General features: G+C 44.2%; 1 protein-coding gene and 1 long non-coding RNA gene across 3 annotated transcripts in view; one reads left to right on the top strand and one right to left on the bottom strand.

The window, feature by feature from the left end:
* The window catches only part of ZDHHC20 (zinc finger DHHC-type palmitoyltransferase 20), a 75,835-nt gene extending 54,382 nt beyond the window's left edge, over positions 1-21,453 (bottom strand). Inside the window, exon 1 of one of the 2 annotated variants that reach the window (XM_039538929.1) lies at positions 21,225-21,453. In XM_039538929.1, coding sequence (XP_039394863.1) covers positions 21,225-21,342 — 118 coding nt within the window. In that variant the 5' untranslated portion in view covers positions 21,343-21,453. Of the gene's footprint in view, positions 1-13,744; positions 13,870-21,224 lie in introns of those variants that run through there. The other variant, XM_039538935.1, reaches the window with a different exon arrangement.
* On the top strand, positions 695-12,691 carry LOC120405364. Its single transcript, XR_005598525.1, has 3 exons — positions 695-894; positions 12,124-12,191; positions 12,578-12,691. It is a non-coding gene; the product is annotated as an uncharacterized LOC120405364 (long non-coding RNA).
* Positions 21,454-22,326: the final 873 nt, after the last annotated feature.

Below are 22,326 nucleotides of genomic sequence, written 5' to 3' on the forward strand. Positions count from 1 at the left end.
ACTCCCATAGCTAATACAAGGGAATAATCTCAAGGGTGGATCACTTGAGTTAATACTGTAATGTGGAATCACTCCTGGTTGTGAGGTAGCTTCAAACTATCTCAAAAGATGTTAAACTGTTGCACAGGAGTTAAGGGAGGGGAGCGGGTTCCAATCGAGTTGAGCTATCTCGATTGGAAAAACGAAAAAGCAAGGCATATTTTTTACCTGCATAGACAGGGCCATGCCACATACTGCTATATTTATTAGTTTATTGAGAGAATTAACACTCACAGGAATTGACATCATAAATTGTATTATATTCCAAATATGGTAAAAGTGAGGTTATAGTTGCATAATATGGGTCATGACTACTTGTTTTTTAGTTGTTACTAACCATGGTCACAGTTTCTGTTATATCGTTAAAGCAACATTAACAGAGTTATTTGACCGCAACAGATCATTTAGAATGCCTGAGAGGCACACTGCCCAGAAAATACTCTCTTTTAACAAAAGCACGGTAGATATTTATTTATGGCGAGGCCACTCTAGCTTTAACACAGTATGTGTACCAACACGGAAACAAGGGAGGTCTGTAAGTATATGTTTGTTTTTAAAAACAGCATAAGCTGCAGAAACAAAAACAAACATTCTAATTACCATGTACCAGCATTCTATGCATCTAAGGGTTTTCTATAGTATGTATACTGCAACAGAGTCACTGAACAGGTAAGAAGATCTCCATGACACTAACCACAGTGGATGCCAGGAGGATTCTGCCTCTCACCCCTCACAGTTCAAAATCAAGAGATCTAGTCAGAGCTGGCTTTTCGGACCCCCAAAGCTGCAGATGACCCTCTATCACTGACTCCATTCCTGGTTTTGAACAGCAATTTCAACTTTCATATTTAGAAAGTAAGTTTCTAGTCCTCTTCCTTGGCCAAGATAGTCTTGAAAGTGTAAAGGTACCCTGGGGCTGAAAGGATGTAACTGATTTTTCTTAGGGTTATCTACAAAAAACTGAACTGTTAGATCAGTTAAGAAACCACACATTTATCAAAATAAGCTATTCTGATATAAGCACCTTTACGTGCCGTCTACACTACGGGGTTGCACTGATTTAATTATATCTGTTTAAAAAATAGATATAATTAAATAGTTACCAAAACTGTCTGTAGAAAATCTCTAAAAGATCATGAATTATTCTGTCTCATTCTTATAGCTGGTCAGATCTGACCTATGGGACTGGGAAAGCCACTAGCACAGGGGTGGGCAAACTACGGCCCATGGGCTGCATCTGGCCCGCCAGCCATTTTAATCCAGCCCTCGAGCTCCCACGGGGGAGCATGGTCTGGGGCTTGCCCAGCTCCGGTGCTCCAGCTGGGGAGCTGGGTCGGGCAGTGCTCCACGTGGGGAGCTGGGTCGGGGGACGCTCCACGTGGCTTCCGAAAACAGTGGCATGTCTCCCCTCCGGCTCGTACACATAGGAGCAGCCAGGGGGCTCCACTCCGCACACTGTCCCCGCACCAAGCGCCGCCCCTGCAGCTCCCATTGGCTGGGAACCATGGCCAATGGAAGCTGCAGGGGCAGCACCTGTGAACGGGGCAGCGCGCAGCAGAACCGCCTAGCCGCGCCTCTGCGTAGGAGCCAGAGGAAGGACATGCCACTGATTCCGGGAGCCACTTGAGGTAAGCGCCGCCCCAAGCCTGCACCCCTGAGCTATCCCCTGCACTCCAACCCCCTGTCGCAGCACTGATCCCCCTCCTGCCCTCCAACCCCCTCGGTCCCGGCCCAGGGGCACCCTCCTACAGCCCAAACCGCTCATCCCCAGCCCCACCCCAGAGCCTGTACCCCCAGCTGGAGCCCTCACCCCCCCAAGCCTGGAGCCCCCTCCCGCAACCTGAACTACTCATTTCTGGCCCCACCATTGAGCCCGCACCCCGAGCCAGAGCCCTCAGCGCCCTCCCGCACCCCAACCCCAATTTCATGAGCATTCATGGCCCACCATACAATTTCTATACCCAGATGTGGCCCTCAGGCCAAAAAGTTTGTCCATCCCTGCACTGGCACATATGGGTCCTTTGATTTTTTTGAGGAAAGCTCAATGAAATTTGCAGTTGTTGGAGATGGAGACGGTCTCTGAGAGTGTTATGACTGCTTCAGGTTTTTACTTCCCAGCTTGGCTGCTCAGCTGCAAGTAGCAATGTGACCAATGACCACAAGAAGGGTCACTTTAATACCATGAGACATGGCCTGGTTTGTGGACTCAGCACAGGACAGAGTAGGGGATCCATTACTCCAACTCAAAGTCAAACTTTTCTGCCTATGTTTATCTATTAACTACTTCACAGGTGAAGGTTATGATGATTCATTAATGTTCATATATTATTGCTGTAGAGGGGACTAAAATGCACCAGAATGCACACAAAAGTTTCCAGAGATTCTAGCAGCATACTGACCACTGGGTTATCTGCAGAATTGTGCCTTGAAACATTTTTAGATGTTGGTAATTTACATGAACCCTTTCCACTTCCCCTGATGCAAGAAAGCAGACAAAGAATTAAGGGGAGATTTTCAAAGGCACAAATGGCAGTTGGGTACCCAACTCCCATTGACTTTGAACCAGAATTAGGCACCAAACTGCCATCCATGCTTTTGAAAATCTCCCCCTTAGTCTTTAGCTTCCTGCTTTTTAGTAAATACAAGGTTGCTCTGAAAAGAGTCACCTAGTTAATCAATCCTGAAGCTAGTCATATGCATAGCCGGGTAAAATGGTGAGGCACTGGCTATATTTGGAAAGAGAGGTTGGCTTAAAAAGTGTTTTGTACATTCATCCCAAAATGCTAAGGCTGGCTCTGTAATCATCACATTAAGCTACTCAAACTACTGCACTGCAGCAGAAACTCACCCACATTTGTTATCCTTGAAAAAGCACCATTCATTGTAATGAAGAACAACTGCACGGACTCAAGACACCTAAATTAGCTCATTTTTCAGACTTCCTTCCTTTTTCTTAATCACCAGTACACTGAAGGAATGCAATCTGTTCATTTTACTAGCAATTCGGCCTGTTCCTAGTTCCAGTGTCACTTGATTATACCTTCCTCATCTGGTTGGTAAAGCCACTACACACTCCTCATTCAATCCCTCCTGAATAGTCGGCTCTGTCACAACACCTTCAAGTAACTTCAATGGCTTGACTGCAGGGTAGTTTTTTAATGCTACATATAAATGATTGTTTCCAATACTGCCCACAATGTGCTAAGTGCTATACAAACACAAAAGAAGGCACACTCTCTTAAAATCAAAACAGAGAGTATGTCTACACTACAGAGTCAACTCAACTTATGTACACTTGAGTTACTCCTCTCTGAGGGTACAGCTACACTGCAATAAAAGACCCATGGTCTAGGTCACCTAACTCAGGTTCACAGGGCCTTGGGCCTAAAAATTGCAGTGTAGTAGACATTTGGGTTCAGGCTGGAGTCTGGGCTCTGAAACCCTGCAGGGGGCGGGGAAAACGTGTCTCAGAGTTTGGGCTCCCAAGCTCCAAGACCCTCTGTCTCTTGTGGAGTTTTGGAGTCCGGGCTCCACCCCAAGTGTCTGTGTACAATTTTTAGCCTCACAGTCTAAGCCAGAGTCGGCTGACCCAAGCTCTGAAACTTTGTGCCACAGGTTTTTTATTGCAGTATAGATATACCCTGAGTTAACCTAGCTTGAGTGAAAGCAGCCACACTAAGGCTATGTCTACACTGCACTTTCGTCATTAAAAGTTTTGTCGCTCAGGGTTGTGAAAAAAACCTCCGAACGACAACGAAAAACACCGGTGGGGGTGGTTTTATTTTGTCATCAGGAGAGCTCTCTCACAGTGACGAGAGCAGCTACACTGCATACCTTACAAAGGCACAGCTGTGCCATTGCAAGGTGCGCACTGTAGATATAGCCTGAGAAACAATATGAGCTTCTGTGTCCACACTGGTGCTACACTCACTTGGGTGTGGCATTAAAACCTCTGGGAGCACATGCCGTGTTTCTTAGTACTGTAGTAAGCTGAGCTGCTCTAGTAATTCTTTCCCAGTGAGTTGAGAGAGAACTTCTCTGTCCTTCCTGGTCACACGGGGAGAATTATAGGAAGACACTGGAAGAATAGCAGCACTTGAGTGTCGTTAGCCTTCGTCCACACTACAGAGCGATCATGTTAGCAGCTGACAAGTTGTGTTTCGCTGAGTTTTAGCCTATACGTCTCTCAGGCCTAGCAACTTGAGATAAAAGCACCACTGCATTTGACTTGAAGGTTTGTGTGGGGTGAAGGGACTACAGTTAGGGGCAACACTTGAGTTATAAACTTGAGTGCAGTGAAAACAAGCACTGAAGGAATTAGAAAGAGGAGTCAGAAACAAGCAAAGTGGCCAGGTGATAGTATAATTTTAGCAATATATGGGTTTTATATAGAGAACACCTAATACATTGTGGGCAACATTGGAAACAATAAATCTGAAACAATAAAAAGAGATATAGAGACATGCTTCTCATCTTCCAATTTCTCTGATCAGAATTACTGTTTTCTGAAAAGAATAAAATGTACTCTTCACCAGCTAAAGTGTATTTTTAGTCAATACCGGTGTTGATAATCAAGCACCTATCCCTAAAGAGCACTTGGGTCACTGGGCATAAAATTCAGTACCTTAATTACACGTGCCCAATGGCCTAACTTCAAATCCTACTAACAAACCCATTCACCCTTCAAATCCAGGTAGATAAAGACAAGGAAATATGAACAGTCTTGATTTAACTAAGCCAAAACAGAGAGTATTTGTGAGTGCTGAAATATTGGTAAAGTTTTGCAGTTAAATAGAGGGCAATAAAAATGCTGGAAATCACTACTGTATATACTCGATCATAAGCCGGTTCGCTCATAAGCCAGCCCCCCCCCCAAGAAGGATAAGTAAAAATGGAAATTTTTTATGACCCATTCATAAGCCGACCCTATAATTCAGGGGTCAGCAAACTTTGGCTCCCGGGCCATCAGGATAAGCCGCTGGTGGGCTGAGATGGTTTGTTTACCTCGAGCGTCTGCAGGCACAGAGGTAAACTTAAGTAAACAAAGTACCCTGGTGTGCCAGCTGCCTTACCCTGATGGGCCGGAAGAGCAACTGGTGGGGAAATTTGGGGGAGGGGGGAGAAGCTGGGGGTCAGGGGAGTAACCCCTGTGACCACCCCCCACATGACCCCACCCCTACCCTGGGACCCCCCACACTCTCCCCATCCCATCCCTTCCCACCTTAGCCGGTGCAGGCAAGGGGAGGATGTCTCTGGCCTGGCCAGAGCTGCTCCAGGAGGCCGGGTGGCGCGGCCACAGCCTGCCAGCCCCAGAGCTGCAGCGGCTTCGGAGGGCTGCGGGGAGAGCAACGTGGCCAGAAGCGGAGACACTCTGGCCCCACCTCTTCCCTTCTGGCTGTGCTGCCTCTCCTTGACCCCTCTGCTGGGGGGGGGAAGAGGCAGGCGCTATGTCCCACCTCTCCCTCTCTATACTCATTCATAAACCAACCCCCTTCTCTGATGCTTCCCTTTTTTACTAAAAAAAAAAAAAAAATTTGGCTTATGGACGAGTATATATGGTACTTAATGAGTTACTTTTCACAATTTTAACTACACCTGCCTTGTAGAGTCATTACACTACAGTTGTTTTATAAAGATGTTTCACTTTCCAGTTGTTTGCACAGATTTCAGGGATTAGAAAATTCAGGGTGGTTTGATTTTCTTAAATTAACGTTACCATTTTGAAGATATTAGTTTTTAAGTTACTTTACTATTACTGTGGTTGCATTGTTTGTATTACATTTTACTTAAAGCAGTGTTACCTACCTCCCGCAGGAGATCTGACATGCTAAAATAGCTTTTATTTTGTGAGTTGGATGCACTGAGTTATTTAAAATGTATAAGGAAGAAGGCCTGCAAACACACATTCCACAGTTAAGTAATGGCCTGTCTTTGAGAATACATATTTTCCTTTAGTCTCTTAAAAATCCATTTTCTCCCACGCCCTTAGACCCGATATGAAGCATATGGAGGAGTGGATGAGATTCCATTCTAATCCAATCGCAGAACACAAGGCACTCTCTCTTCCTCGGGGCCAAGTGTTTTGCTGCTGTGGAACTCCTCTGATGACCTGAGAAATGAGGCCCAACCCAGCTAGCAAAATGGGGGTCTCCCATCAACCACTAGATTTTTGGGCAGGATGATGTCTGATTTAAAAAAAATTAAATGTCAGTGAAGGATGAGTTTCTTTGGACTAAGCAAACTGCAGGCAACATGCATAAATTATTTTTGTTAAGTTCACTACTCTGTTGTCAAAGCCAACAATACAATGATTTACATTAACTGCTGAAAGATGTTACTTAGTTGCACGAAGCTTATGAACAGAGACATTTAAGGAAGTTTTATTTCAAAAGCACATTGTAGTCTGTCTATTAGTTGTGTGCAAGCTGAAAGAATGAGTTCCAGCCTATTAGGCACACTACACTTAAGTATCCATGTGCTGTCAATCACCAGAGTATCTAGATGAACAGCATGGAATTATTGCCTTTGGTATATTACCTATATAATTAGGAATTGGTAAACAATGTCTTTCTGCAAATTGCATATGACATGAAGAAGAGTGAAATCTGGCCAATCTCTGAATAATTAACTGTAAAGTATTCTAGTTCTCTATTACACTTCACACAAACAAAAACTATTTAATTCTATCCTAATGTGGAACAACCTTTAAACTCCCTCTCTAACCACATTCCCTATCCAAAAACAGACAGACAAAAAACCAAAGCCAGTAGTTAAATATGTTTAAGCTCTGAAGCATTAAGAAAAGTCATTGTTATAAAACCCACCTTTACACTGCTGGCTATATTCCAGTACATGGAGCCCTGCAACACTGCTAGTGTGCCAAGAATTATAATGATGTGTATACTTATAGACTGACCTCTCCAAGTTTCTGCAATGACTTCAAATTTCCATAGTTCAAACTAATCTTTAATACGAAAGGAAGAAACGGTAGTTCCTCTCCATAACACCACTTTATTTTATTTGTCACAAACCCCTCTCCTTTTTCAGCTTCCATTCTCCAGCAGATTTTTGCGTTACATACATGGAACAATTTTCCAAGGAAAAAACCCAAAGATTGCTTTATTTTCATTCTAGACAGGCGTACCATTTGTGACATGCAGGGCCGGCTCCAGGGTTTTTGCCGCCCCAAGCGGCGGGGGGGAAAAAAGGCAAAAAAAAAAAAGAAAAAAAGCCATGATCGTGATCAGCGGCAGCTCCACTGCACCGCTTTCTTCTTTGGTGGCAATTCAGCAGCAGGTCCTTCCCTCCAAGAGGGACCTGCCGCCAAATTGCTGCCGAAGAGCCCTTCCCCTTGGCCACCCCAAGCACCTGCTTGCTGAGCTGGTGCTGGCCGTGGTGACGGGTTGGATCACAGAAACCCCCTTGGGAACTGCCAAGTGATGTGCCAAGACTACTTCTGCCCCTGCTTTTCCTGCCAGCTCAGGACCCCAGCACCCTGTCCTGCTGAGCCAGACACGCCCGTCTGCTCCAACACAGACCCAGGGTCTGAATTACTTGCCCCAAAGCTGCAGACTTAACTGAAAGCAGCTCACAGAAGTGTTCTTGTCTTTAACACTCAGATGCCCAACTCCCAATGGGGTGTAAACCCAAATAAATTCGTTTTACTCTGTATAAAGCTTACAAAGGGTAATCTCATATATTGTTCGCCCTCTGGAACACTGATAGAGAGAGATGCACAGCTGTTCTCCCTCCCCCCGGCATTAACAAATACTCTGAGTTAATTAATAAGTAAAAAGTGATTTTATTAAATACAGAAAGTAGGATTTAAGTGGTTTCAAGTAGTAACAGACAGAACAAAGTGAATTACCAAGCAAAATAAAATAAATCAGGCAAATCTAAGTCTAATACAGTAATACAACTGAGTACAGATAAAGAGACTCTCAGGGTGAGATTTTTAAGTCTCAATAAGTCTCTTTCACAGACTGGACACCTTCCTAGTCTGGGCAGGGTCCTTTCCCTGGGTACAGCCCTTGTTCCAGCTCAGGTGGTAGCTAGGGGATGGCTCTCATTTGTGGGTTTTTGGGGAAGTGGAGCCAGCAACTGAAGGGTTTTGTCTCTTCAACCCCATAACAGCCAGTTCATGCTTTTGGGCCTCGATCTGGGCCTCCATAGCTCTCTTGTGGGCAACCTCTTCTGCCTCCTCTGCTCTTTTGTGGGCAGCCACCTCCCTGGCTTCCTCTGCCCCTTTGAGTTTCAATTGAAACTCCCAGTCCTTTTCCTTCTCTTCCACTTCCAATCTAGCCAGCTCTAGTTAGAAGCTGCTCCACTGGTAGTCATTTTCCTGCTTTCTTGTGCTGGGCCACACCATTCTTATGGTACAAAACCACAGCTCTGAAAAGCCTTTGGTTATATTTATCCTGGTTAATAAAGTATAGTCTATTCTCATGTTTATATGATATTGGTGAACAAAACAAGTCTCAAGCTTTAAAGTCGTCTTAGTTATCCAAAAATTATGGATAATTTAGCCAAACACTTCAAAAAATAAGTCACTGTTAGAGGTTTTGTCTCAAGAATTACATAATAGTACACATTCTCCATAACTATGAGAAAAAAGTATCAGTTGAATCATCAATTAATGTCAAGTTTAATTCTATAATAGAAAACTGCAAGTTGTGCTTCAAATTGTATTGTAAAAAAACCTTCTCCTTTTATAAATTAAAAAACAAAACAAGTCTGTTGTTCCCAAGAGTATATGTGGTTAGCTTGGACTTGGGCTTCTGGAATGAGACGAACAACCAATGTAGGGACAGAATATTTTAAGTGTTATATATTCCTAAATCTAACATAATTTAGGATTAAGTATTGTTAATTGTATACATACCAGTGCTAGATGCTTCAGAGACGCTCAAGACAAGTTACTGCTCTCAAGAGCCCAAAAACTAAGGGGGTAGATATGACAAACAAGAGAAGGCAGAATATACACCAGCAAGCGCTGGTAGAGACATGGATTACACAGATAGTGAGTTTACATATAACATGTAACATACATCATAATGGTTCAGATGGTTTTGGTATTTATTGTAGGATTTTTTTTTTTAAGTGAGTGATCCGAATGAGATCAAGGACTCGAAGAAAAGGACAAGTCTAAATTTGATGCTCAGTGTAACAGAGGAGCAGCAAAATGACTCAAAAGGGGAGTGGGAGGTGATATGGTAAAAGTTCTTGGCGAGAACGATGACTTTAGTACAGCAGCATTTTGGATAGAGTGGGGGCTATCCGTTACCACAGTCATAAGCGCCGACCCTGTGGGTGCTCCAGGGCTGGAGCACCCATGGAAAAAAAAATTAGTAGATGCTTAGCACCCACCAGCAGCCAGCTCTCCCCTCCCCATCCCCAGCACCTCCCACCCACTGGCAGCCCCGCCAATTAATTCCTCCCCCTCCGCCCCATTGCCTCTCACCTGCCACGATCAGCTGTTCTGCAGTGGACAGGAGGTGCGGGGGGGGGGGGAAGAGGGAGGAGTTAGGATGGGGAGCACTCAGGGGAGGTGGCAGCAGAGGAAATGGGAGAAGGGGTGAGATGGGGGCAAGAGCCTGGGGGAAGGGGTCAGGGCCTGGGGCAGAGCACCCCCAGGGCTTGGAGAAAGCCAGCACCTGTGGCCACAGTGATCAAATTATTAAACAAGACTGTTACACACCTCAGAGGAGAAGATTCTAGTAGTCATGATGGAATATGAGTAGGGTGTGGATGAGCAATTTGGCTGAAATGTTGTGGAGGAAGAAGTGACAGGACTTAATTTTGGCTTAAAGTTGAGAGAAGAAGACAGGAGTCAAATATTATGCTCTCACAGACAGCAAGAAATTATTCCTGCTGCAGTGTTTTCTTAAGACATTTCTCACTCTTATTGTCCTGGGGTGCAGGGCATGGTTAAGGTGTATCCCTCAAAGTTCAAAGGCAGCAGAAATGGGGAAGTGTGGGGGAGGTGGCTACAGGATTTAGTGCGTCTGCTGCTGTCTCACCTACCCTCTCACATCATGTTAGGGAGTCTGCCCAGGGAGCAAGGTGGTCTGATAATGGATTAGTACTTCTGTTAAATACCACTAAGGGAAAATTGGATGTTTTTGCCTCCGAAGTTGGGGAAAAAATACGAGGAGAAATGAGCAGTTTCTAAGAATGTGTTTGGTGCCTAGACCTTATGAACAATATAGGAAGCTGCATGTACTGATCTCACTTAACTTCTGTAGCCCATGGTATTGAGTGTTTGTATTGTTATATTGAGTGTTTGTATTGTAAACCTCTATAACTGTGTAACTCACTAAACAGGACAAGCAGCATTAATTCAGGTAAAGTGCTCCTGCACACCAGATGGTCCACTGAAGGCAAATGAGGCAATGCATAGCATCAAACGATAGAGACCTTGTTGACTGCATCCCTCACTCCCTCCAAGACCTGAGCATGATCTCATCCCATCAGTTTGGATTCTGGGTGATACAGGATAAAAATCCCAGACAAGGAGAAACTGGGATCTTTATGCTGTCTGGATTCTGAGGGGAAAAGATTCCTAAACATAAAAAAGAGATCCCCATGCTGTGTGGCATGGGTCAGCCCTAAAAGACATATAAGCATGTATAATAAGCAGCTTTATATTACCGCTTAAATCAAAGACTGTAACTCATTTGTGTGTGTTTCCTGTTTTAACCTTGTAAATAAGATTTATTAACTAAGGGTAGGTCCATACTTACCCACCGGGTCGACGCGGAGAGTTCGACTTCTCGGAATTCGAACTATTGCGTTCAATCTAGATGCGATAGTTCGAACTCCGAATGCGCTCCTGTCGACTCCGGAACTCCACCACCGCGAACGGCGGTGGCGGAGTCGACGGGGAAGCCGCGGAGTTCGATCCAGCGGCATCTGGACAGGTAGGAAATTCGAACTAAGGTAGTTCGACTTCATCTATGCTATTCGCGTAGCTGAAGTCGCGTACCTTAGTTCGACACCACCCCCCACCCCCCGTAGTGTAGACCAGGCCTCAGAAATAGTTTAGTTAGTTTATTACAGGATTGGCTACAGGCTGCATCTTGGGCTTGAGATCTGAGTACAACTGACCTGTGATAAGTGACTGGTTCTTTGGAACTGGGAGTAACCTGAATATTATTGGGATTTTTGTTGTAAAGTGACCATCTATAGTGCAGCTTGCCTGGGTGGCAAGACAGACTGGAGTGCCCAAGGGGACTGTATGTAACTCCGTAGTAAGACTGTTATAGTGCTTTAGGACGTCACACCTGTTACTGGGTTGGTGAAATCTAGTTTTAGAACATATAACCAATTTTGGGTTTCTGTCCTGCTTTCTGACAGTCTGACCTGAGGCTGGCACTCATAGTCATTAGCCACTCCAGACTGTGTGACACTGACAACTGAACTGGACAGTCTGAAAAACTGTAGGAAGCTGTAATTAATTAATAGTTTATTGCATAGAAGGATGAAACACAAGAAAATGTCACAAATTCATACTAGTTGCATATGAGGAAATGGTGGGTTTGGCTAAAGGGATCTCAGGATTATTAGAAAAAAATGTTCCAAAAGCACTGATATACCGAGTGGGATAAACTCAGCGTTCCAAAACCCAAGTTCATACAAGATACAACTGGGATTTGTCTTTTTAAAAAAAGAAAAGTGTAACAAATAACCATATACAAATTACCCTTTTGTGCTAAACCAGATATACAGAGAAGTTTCACAAATTATAGAAGCGAAGAAAGAGATAGATATAAGACAGTCTAAATATACTATATTGCAAGGACAACTCAATTCAGAAGATGCATTTCTGACCTATCCGAGTAAGTGTCTTTGAATATGGGCAAGGCTATCTATATTTTAACCATAAAATTAAAGGCAGATGGTGAACTTTTTTGCTCTATATGGTTTTGTTTGTTTAATCTTGGACGAAGTTCAATTTTGAAGAGGGTAAAAGCTGATCTACAAAAGAAAACATAGGTTTATGCCTTTGTTTCTTTATATGTATAAGGAAGACCTGAAAGATTATTTTGTTTTCAAAAACTAAAAATTACTTTTTTATTTTTTAAGCAGAATAGAACTTCAAGTCTTGTCTATCCTGATTTCCCTACAAGACTCTATGGATGACTGAAGAATTGGTATGATTTGGATTAACTGAAAAATGAAGTGATTATTATTCAAACTATTTCAAACTTTTTTTTTTTAAACTTGCACATTTAAATTCAATGTCTGAGAAATATTTAGAAGACATTAGTCCAGGCTTTTCAATTAAGGGATGAGAAAGTTAATAATCTATATCTAAACACAGCCAATAAGACTAGCGCAAAATCAAGGAAGACAAAACTTGATATACCTGTTAACGCCAGAGTAACAAACCAAGCAGAATTTTTAAAAAGAACATGCACACAATTTCAAACCTTATATACCATAAAAGGGCACTAACCCCGTTCTTCCCCTTCCTTTTTGTGAGTCATAGCAGTTAATTTAGCATACCTTATAAAAGGTTTGATCATCTTTCTTTCAGTGTTCTCAAATGGGATCAGATCTGTCAACCCCACTGCATCAGGCTGAAGCTCTTGATAGGAAGTATATATAAAATGGTAGCCTCCAAAGAGACAGAGACTATTCCCAACTCCCATCACTGAACTGAGATAGTGAAACAGTAACAGATGTATCCAAAACCATTTTGATCATTCTTTTTTATAATATATATTTAAGATAGCTAAAATATTTTAGCTTACTGTAACTAATCACACCAGCTTTCCATTCTCCTTGAAATGTGGGCTTTTTCATCCCATTAGCAAGATATGTTGAGCTCATATAAAACCACCACATGCAAGTCTTGTAATATATTGCTGATACTCATGCAAATACAGAAACAGAACAGCTTTCCAAAAAATTACTGAAACACTATACAACTGTTAAGTGCAATCTTGTCATTGTTTGTTAGCTACTGTGTTAACATTTTGATACAGAGTAAAGACTTCTTGAGGGAAAACAGATGAAATTACAGTCCCTTTGTTTATCAGAACGCAGCACTAAAACAGATCAACCCAAGCCTCTTAGTACTGACTGTGCGTCAGAGAAATTATAAAGGACAGTTTGTGTTTATGGTAACCCTTGTGGGCTTGGTGGTACAGATAGAGGGAACTGAAGTTACATATTATTTAAGTATTTATTTGTATTATTGTCGCACCTAGGAGCCTGAACCATGGACCAGGACTCCACTGTGCTAGGGGCTATACAAACACAGAACAATAAGACAGTCCATGGTACAGACTAACTCTATACGTGAGTTCAGGATTCTAAACAAACCAAAGACAGAGACTATCACATATTTTCCTAGGACAAGGTAGTAATGATTCTTCACAACACAGAGGTGCATCCACACGAAGAAAAAAGCTAACATGAGGTAACAGCACACCTAACGTATGCTAAACTCCTAGTGAAGATAACATAGTTTGTAATCTAAGACATACGAAAACTACGAACTGCCTTGCATTCACTAGGATTTTAACATGTGTTGGCTAACACCATTTTTTCCCTAGTGACAAGGCCATAAGGAAGAGTGGGTGTGAGGGGAAAAAATGTCTTAGCTATTAAAGTATATAAATGCTGTTTCTAGTCTGAAGATTAAAGGAGCTCAACAGACGGCTCCTCCTCCATAGCAGCAAAGGAAGCTAAATCCTACCTTTGAAAGCATATGCTGTTCCATCGGTGAGGCGAAAGAGAGAGACCATCATTCCCAGTCCACTGTTATAAAAACCAGACAAACTTGCCTCTGCTGCAGGGGTGGGCAAACTATGGCACACAGGCCGGATCCGGCCCCTTAGGGCTTTGGATCCGACCTATGGGATTGCCCCCTGTGGCCCCACGGGCCCCGCACCACTCTCAGAAGTGGCCCTCAGAAGGGGGTCAGAGGGCTCCACATGCATTGCCCTTGCCTCCAGGCACCACCACCCCACAGCTCCCATTGGCCAGGAATGGGGAACCTGGCCAATGGGAGCTTCGGGGGAGGTACCTGGAGGCACAGCAAGGGCAGTGTATGCAGAGCCCTCCGCCTCCCTCCTCGCCCAGGGGTCACAGCACTTCCTGGAGTGGCATGGGGCCGGGACCAGGGCAGGCAGGCAAGGAGCCTGCCCTGGCCCTGGCCCACATCACTGCCATCCCAGAGCCACTTTAGGTAAGCAGCGCCGGGCTGGAGCTTGAGCCCCTCCTGCACCCCGCCCCCCAACTCCCTGCCCTAAGCCCCCTGCCTGTACCTCCTGCACCCCAACTCCCTGCCCTGAGCCCCCTCGTACACCCCAACCCCCTGCCCTGAGCTCCCTCCTGCACCCTGCACCCCTGTGCACGCCAACCCCCTGCCCTGAGCTCCCTTACACACCCCGCATTCCTCCTGCACCCCAACCCCTGCCCTGAGCTCCCTCATACACCCCGCACCCCTCCTCTGCCCCAATCCCTTGCCCTGATCCCCTTCCTGCATACTGTACCCCCTCCCACACCCCAACACCCTGTCCCAGCCCTGTATACAATTTCCGTACCCAGATGTGGCCCTCGGCCCAAAAAGTTTGCCCAGCACTGCTCTACTGTAATGGTTCATTTCTGATTCCAGAGACAGTAGAAGTTTTCCATGTTAGTTGTGAAAGCGATGGTCTGGAAATCAGTTCCTTTAGCTAGCTACACTTTTGGTCCCATTTCCCATTCCACCACCAATTTTGTGATTTAATTTAAGGCTTAACTATCCTAGGGAAGTTTTGCATAAGTTTTCCACTGTTGTTGGTGAAGCTGAACCAGCATTAATAACGTTGGGAGCCATAGCCTAGATGGCCACTGGCATTTTTCACCAAAATCATACTGCTTCAATGTTCAGGGGCAGGGGGTGGAGAAAAGAGCCAGGTCAATCACAAGGGGAAGTCACTTTCTTCCACAGAGGAAACACATTTTTAGGTGTGGTGCACTGCAGAAGGGATTTGCAGCTAGAAAAAGTGGGATGGAGGATTGTGAAACTGGAGGGTCTAAGAGCTGTGTGAATGGGGGAAGGAGCACACACAAGGTTTGGTCAGGCTGGAACATGACACCCCTTTTCTAACAATTCTCCTTATCCATTTAGCAATAAACTCTGGCCAGCTACATGTGTTGTCTGGGCCCTGGCATAAGCAATTAAGACCCAAAATGAGATTGGAGCTTTTTCAAATTCCTCTCTCAAAGAAGTTGACACCCCCAGCTTTCATTGTCTGTGAGAGCATGCAGAACTCAGTGGAGGCACAACTAAGGCCAGCAGAAGCAGACGAGGGCTTCAAGTTTCCTTAAGATGTAGCGGTTAGTAGCTAGACAACTACATTGAAACAAGTCCCAGTTTTAACATATTTAGGCAGGGTGTCCCACAAGACAAGAGTTTTCCTGCATAATGGATCCTGGTTCAGCCCAGGGCCAGATCCACAGTTAATCCAATTGTAGCAACTGGGAGCCCCAGTCACAGACCAGGACCCAGTTATGCTAGGAACTATACAACCACAGAACAAAAAGACAGTCCCTGACCCAAAGAGCTTTTCCAAGCTAAGCATAAGACAAGAAACAACAATACTGGTCAGCTGTTTGTCCTGAATCAGCCCAGCGCTGGATCCACAGTTAATCCACCATTGGTGGGATGAGCACAAACTACTCTGGTTGCCTAGAGTCACAATTATATAACTCACTTATTTCTAAGGGCTTTGGAATATCTTCAGAATGAAGATGTGTATAGGCTTATATAAATAAAAGGTGCAATATACAGCAAGATTTTTTCTTTAAAAATGTAACTCAAGTAAAAGGTGCTTTTGAAAACTGAACCTCTCTCAATAGGGAAAGAAAAGTACTGACAGCACTACCAGTTTCCAGATATAACTTCCAACCAATGCGCCTTAGCTATGTTCTACAAGCAGCACACCCAAAGATAAGTTAGTTCAGTCACAATACTGAGATTGCATCAATGGTACCAAGTAGTGTGAACTGCAATATCTAAATATTTAGCGTGTTCATAACCATGGTACATAATGGATGTTTTTCTAGTATGGAACAGACCAAGATCCCTCCCCAGCTCATTTTATATAGGTCACAACAATGTCTTTTGGTCATTACCAAGCCAGCATAGATTCAAGATAGTGGCATAGATATGAAAGATATTTGCATCTTATCAACCACTCCAGGAGTCATCCAGACTATATGCACAAACAGTTTCTACACTGAATAATTTCTGCCAGGGATAAATATTAATTTTGAGGATCCACATGGATCAGCTGATTGAACATCTATTTTTATGCATAATCCAAAATTATTTAAAATAACCCAAAAGTGACCATCATACTTAATTGTTGCTTTCTGATTTCTACTTAAATCTTCTCCCTCCCCAAAATATTAACATAGCAGAACCAGACAGACATTCTTTGTCTCACATGACCACCTCCATCATTCTTCCTGATCTCCATCCAAGGCAATGAACTACTAAGAAATCATCAGCGCCAACAGCAGCACCAAATTCAGTGGAGCCAGGTGCAGAATGAAATTCATTTGGATCACAACACAAACCTAGTCAATCATTTTCACTCTGCAATTCAATGTGTATGTAAAGCATTTCTCAGATGTCAAGAATTCTCACACCTAGAGCACATCAGGCTACAGTGCCCTGCGTTTTAAACATTATTATGCAGCAGGTCTGACTGAGTTTAAGTACCTGTCTTTTTTTCCTTCAGGAGTCTGTGAGCAGGATGTACAGTGATCAGACAGCCTTCTTAAAACCAAAGTATTGCTTAGTTCAGCAGTAGGAACACAGCGTTTAGAGAAAATGGATTTTAAAACAGTCTACATGTATGTCTACCTTGCCTAAAAGCTTCCCACCCCAAACAACAACTAGGCAAGCTTAACTTCTTCAGACATCTGCAGTAGGGTCCATCTGTCTCAGTCTGGTTTCCTCAAACAACTACACCGCCTCTTAAGAGACCATTCCTTTTTAAACCTTCCAGTTCTTCTATCTCCTACATTCACAGGCCTTTTCCTGTCCTGGTAGCCTCTTAACTACTCAAGTGTTTGGCTCAAAATAAGTCATTTCTCAGTATTCTTTCCTTTCCTGATGGCTATTCCCGACAGCTCCCTATTAAGCTAATATAGCCATACAGTAAACATCCAAATAATCAGGTCAACATACAGTTTTTAATAGAAACGTAGGGCTAACGGGGGCCTCGAGAGGTCATCAAGTCCAGTCCCCTGCACTCAGGCAGGCCCAAGTTTATGAATTTATAAATTATTATAAAGCCGCCCCAGTTCCATCACAGGGGTAAGAGAAAAATGCAGAAACATGAAACTCAGAAATACATAATTAAACAGAGAAACAACAGTGGTAATAAAACAAGTATGGAAAGAGGAAGATAAACAGAATAGGGACAGAGACAACAGTGATACTCCCAATATTGGCATCCTATCTAATTTTGTTTTCAAGAATCTTTTGCAAAGTTTACAAACAAGATACTAAAAGTGCATCCTGGTAGCCCACTAAATTACTCAGTGAATACATTTGTTCACCTTTATTAATTTAATAAGGAGAGGCTACAAGGAAGGAACTCTCTTTTTGTTCTGTGTCTGTACAGTTCCTAGCACAGGGGTCAGCAAACTCTGGCACGCGGCTCGCCAGGGTAAGCACCCTGACGGGCCAGGCCAGTTTGTTTACCTGCCGCGTCAGCAGGTTTGCCGTCCCAGGCCAATGGGGGTGGCGGGAAGCTGCGGCTAGCACATCCCTCACCCACGCCGCTTCCCTATACCTAAATACAGTGGAAAATCTTATCTGTAGGGGATTTATACATACAGATTTTTACAAGCTTGTCCAAATATCAAATATGCCCTGTAACTAGAAATATAAGGTTTGCACAACAGAAAAAACAAAAGCATTTCACACATTCTATCTAAATAATTAGTGTAAAGTATTTCCATATTCCAGGGCCCCACAAACAGGAAAAAAATATATATATATGGGCTGTCAAGCGATTAAAAAAGTTAATTGTGATTAATCGCACCATTAAACAATAATAGAATACCATTTATTTAACTATTTTGGATGTTGTCTACATTTTCAAATATGGTATATTGATTTCAATTACAGCACAGAATACAAAGTATACAGTGCTCACTTTATTTATTACAAATATTTGCACTGTAAAAAACAAAAGAAATTGTATTTTTCAATTCACCTAATAAAAGTACTGTAGTACAATCTCTTTATCGTGGTAGTTGAACTTACAAATGTAGAATTACGTAAAAAAAAACCCTGCATTCAAAAATAAAACAATGTAAAACTTTGGAGCCTACAAGTCCAATCAGTCCTACTTCTTGTTCAGCCAGTCACTCAGACAAACAAGTTTGTTTACATTTGCAGAAAATAATGCTGCCTGCTTCTTGTTTACAATGTCACCTGAAAGCGAGAACAGCATCTGCATGGCACTGTTATAGCCGGCGTCACAAGATATTTACATGCCAGATGTGCTAAAGATTCATATGTCCCTTGATACTTCAACCACCATTCCAGAGGACATGCATCCATGCTGATTACGGGTTCTGCTTGATAATGATCCAACACAGTGTGGACTGATGCATGTTCATTTTCATCATCTGAGTCAGATGTCAACAGCAGAAGGTTGATTTTTTTTTTTTTGGTGGTTTGGGTTCTGTGTTTCCATGTCAGACTGTTGCTCTTTTAAGACTTCTGAAAGCATGCTTCACACTTCATCCCTCTCAGATTTTGGAAGGCACTTCGGATTCTTAAATCTTGAGTGCTGTAGCTATCTTTAGAAATTTCACATTGATATCTTCTTTCATTTTGTCAAATTTGCAGTGAAAGTGTTCTTAAATGAACAACATGTGCTGAGTCATCATCCGAGACTGCTATAACATGAAATATATGGCAGAAAGTAGGTAAAACAGAGCAGTAGACATACAATTCTCCCCCAAGAAGTTCAGTCACTAATTTAATTAACACATTTTTTTAACAAACGTCATCAGCATGGAAGCACGTCCTCTGGAATGATGGTCAAAGTATAAAGAGGCTTCGGAATCTTTAGAGCATCTGGCACCTAAATATCTTGCAACGCCAGCTACAACAGTGCTATGCGAATGCCTGTTCTCACTTTCAGGTGACATTGTAATTAAGAAGTGGGCAGCATTATCTCCTGTAAACGTAAACAAACTTCGCAATTGGCTGAACGAAAAGTAGGACTGAGTGGATTTGTAGACTCTAAAGTTTTACATTTTTTTTGTTTTTGAGTGCAGTTATGTAACAAAACAAAGTCATTTGAAGTTACACTTTCATGATAAAGAGACTGCACAACAGTACTCGTATGAGATGTATTGAAAAATTCTACTTTTTATCATTTTTAAGTGCAAATATTTGTAAGCAAAAATAATATAAAGTGAGCACTACACTTTGTATTCTGTGTTATAACTGAAATCGATATATTTTATAACGTAGAAAAAGATCAAAAATATTTAATAAATTTCAGTTGATATTCTATTGTTTAACAGTCCGATTAATCATGATTAATTTTTTTAGTTATTCACGTGAATTAATTGGCAGTCCTAATCTCTCTCGGGTGCACTCTCTCTCTCTCTCTATAGTAGTTGTGCACTCTTCTGTCTTCCAGTCTATTTTTTTTTATGCATTTCAACTACATAGATTACCTATAGATTTGAAACACTACATATCTTCAAAGCATGTAAAACAATAAAGTTCTGATGAATTATGTAAATACAATGTATTATTATTATTAAATGAAAAAATGATCTAAACTGAACAATACCATAAGACTTCAGTCTAAATTGAGATCTAAATACAAGGATAAATATCATCCTGAATGACACTGTCTACAAATAAGATTTACATAACACTGAATCACACTACCAATACCCTGACAGTATGAAACATCTAAGCTCTAAATCCCTTTTCCCAAAAGACTTCACTCTAATCACATTTCAGTGACATGAGGTTTTAGGATTCATTATCAGAAGAGGGACAGAACACTAAAGAACTCAAAAAGTTGTACTTTCTAAAACATGAACTTCTAGCCCAGTTTATTTTTAAAAGAAGACAAACAACAGTGGTTTGGTTAAAAAATTCCCCACATCATCTCACGGAGGATGAAAGAAGAGTGTCAAAACAAAACAAAAAAGTGGCAACACACATAAATAATGTAGGGACAGAAACCATGGATGGTGAAGGAATTAACCAAAAACTGGCACAAGTTACAACGGCAGATTTCCTAAAGGCAGATTTTGGAGAGGCCCTGAGCCACTTTTACTAACTTCAAGTGGCAGGGAGCTCAGTCCCTCTCCAGACCGTCCCAAGCCTTTTACAGCCCTCTCACACATCTCTTCCCCACCGCCCATTCCTTCCTCACTTTTAACTCTTCTCGGTTCTTTGGCACCCTGGTTTCTCCCCCAAGAAGCCTTCGTTTATGAGCCTCTAGGCCTATCACCCACTTCGGCACTCTGCGGGATGCTCTCCTACAGCCCCTCGCAAGGACGGGGGCAGCGCCCCGCAAGCCTGCAGAAAGCAAGGAACCGCCGCTGCCTCCCCTCTCAAATGCTACCAGGTTAAAGGGACGTTTTTAGAAAGGCACAGCAGTGGGACACCCTTGGGCAGGAGGGCAGCTGACACCATTTAAACAGGAGCGACCCCGCCGCCCCTGCGGCTCTCAGCCTGCTGCTTTCCAAGCGTGAGGCAAAGCTCCAAAATGAGGGACACCAACCAACCAACCCACCCACCAGCCTCACGCAGGGCAACGTCCAAGTGCTGTAACATCCCCCCAGGCAGCTCGGGAGCCGGCTCGCTGAAGTGACAGGCGGCAGCCACCACACCCCGTACCCATCCCCACAAACGAGCGGGGGACCCCCTGGGAGGGCCCCGCACGACACACGGATCTGTGGGGTCGGCGCCTGCTCCGCCCCGCGACCAGCAGGCGGAGGAGAGACGGGATTTGGGGGCCGAGATCGGGGAGCCGGGGCACCGCAGAGGTAACCCGGGGGGGGGGGCTCCCCGCTCTCACAGCCGCTGCCGCCCCGGGAGGCGGATCCACCCCCCGGGCTGCTGGGGGAAGTGAGAGCGCCACCCCGGCCGGCCGGCCGCCCTTCCCCGGCCGCTCCCGGGCACTCACACGCACACAGCTCCACCACGTAGGCGTAGTAGGACCAGGCCACCACCAGGGCGATGAAGACCACGGGCACCCAGGCCAGCACCCTCTGGCAGCACTTGAGGACGTGGGACGGCGCCATCTTCCCTGGCGAGCCGCTGCAGGGGCGGCATCGGGGTCCGGCGGCGCCGGCGCTGCTGCTGGGGCTGCAGCCGCTGCGGAGCCTCCCGCCGCCGTCCCGTCCCGTCCCCGCCCCGCACGCCGAGGGGGCTGGGCTTGTGCAGCGGCCGCCCCCCCGGAACTCGCTGCGGGGCGGGGCTCGCTGCACCCTAGGCCCCAGGCAATGTGTGGCCTGCCCAGAAACCTTCCCCCTCCCCATTTCCTTCCCGCGGCCTCCCCCGAGCTCTGTCACCGCCCCTAGCTTCTCCCCAGTGCCCTCAGCCTCTGCTCAGCCCCCAAATACTCTGTCTCCTGCAGTGCTGCCCATTAGCTGCATAAGCAAAAAGCCTCGACCCCACTACCACCCTACTTTGCGTCCTAACCCCAGTCCCCTCATGCTAGCTCTCCCCACACTATCCACTACCCTAACATCCAACAGCCCCCCTCCAATTGTCCCCAACCCGTCTCATGGGCAAACTAGGCAGACATTGTCTAGGTGCAATTACTATAAAGAGGCTGCAAAACTGGCTGAAAGACCAGACTCAAAGAGTGGTTATCAATGGTTCATTGTCAAACTGGGGGGGGGGGGTAGTATCTAGTGAGGGCCTGCAGGAGCCAGTCATGGGTATGGTGCTATTCAATATGTTCATTAATGAGTTGGATAAAGGAATGGCGAGCATGCTTCTAAAGTCTGTGGCTAACACCAAGCTAGGAGGGGTTGCAAGCATTCAAAACAACCTCGTTAAATCAGAGAATTGGTTTGAAATCAATAACATTCAATTCAGTAAAGACAAGTGCAAATTACTGCACTTAGGAAGGACAAATCAGCTGCAAGTGGTTAGGCAGTCTTACTGCTGAAAAGGAGCTGGACATTAGAGTGGATCATAAGCTGAACATGAATGAACAATGTGGTGCAGTTGCAAAAAAAGGCTAACATTCTGGGGTGTATGTAAAACACAGGAGACAA

Source organism: Mauremys reevesii, linkage group 1, assembly GCF_016161935.1.
Source record: "Mauremys reevesii isolate NIE-2019 linkage group 1, ASM1616193v1, whole genome shotgun sequence".
NCBI classification, from domain to species: domain Eukaryota; kingdom Metazoa; phylum Chordata; order Testudines; family Geoemydidae; genus Mauremys; species Mauremys reevesii.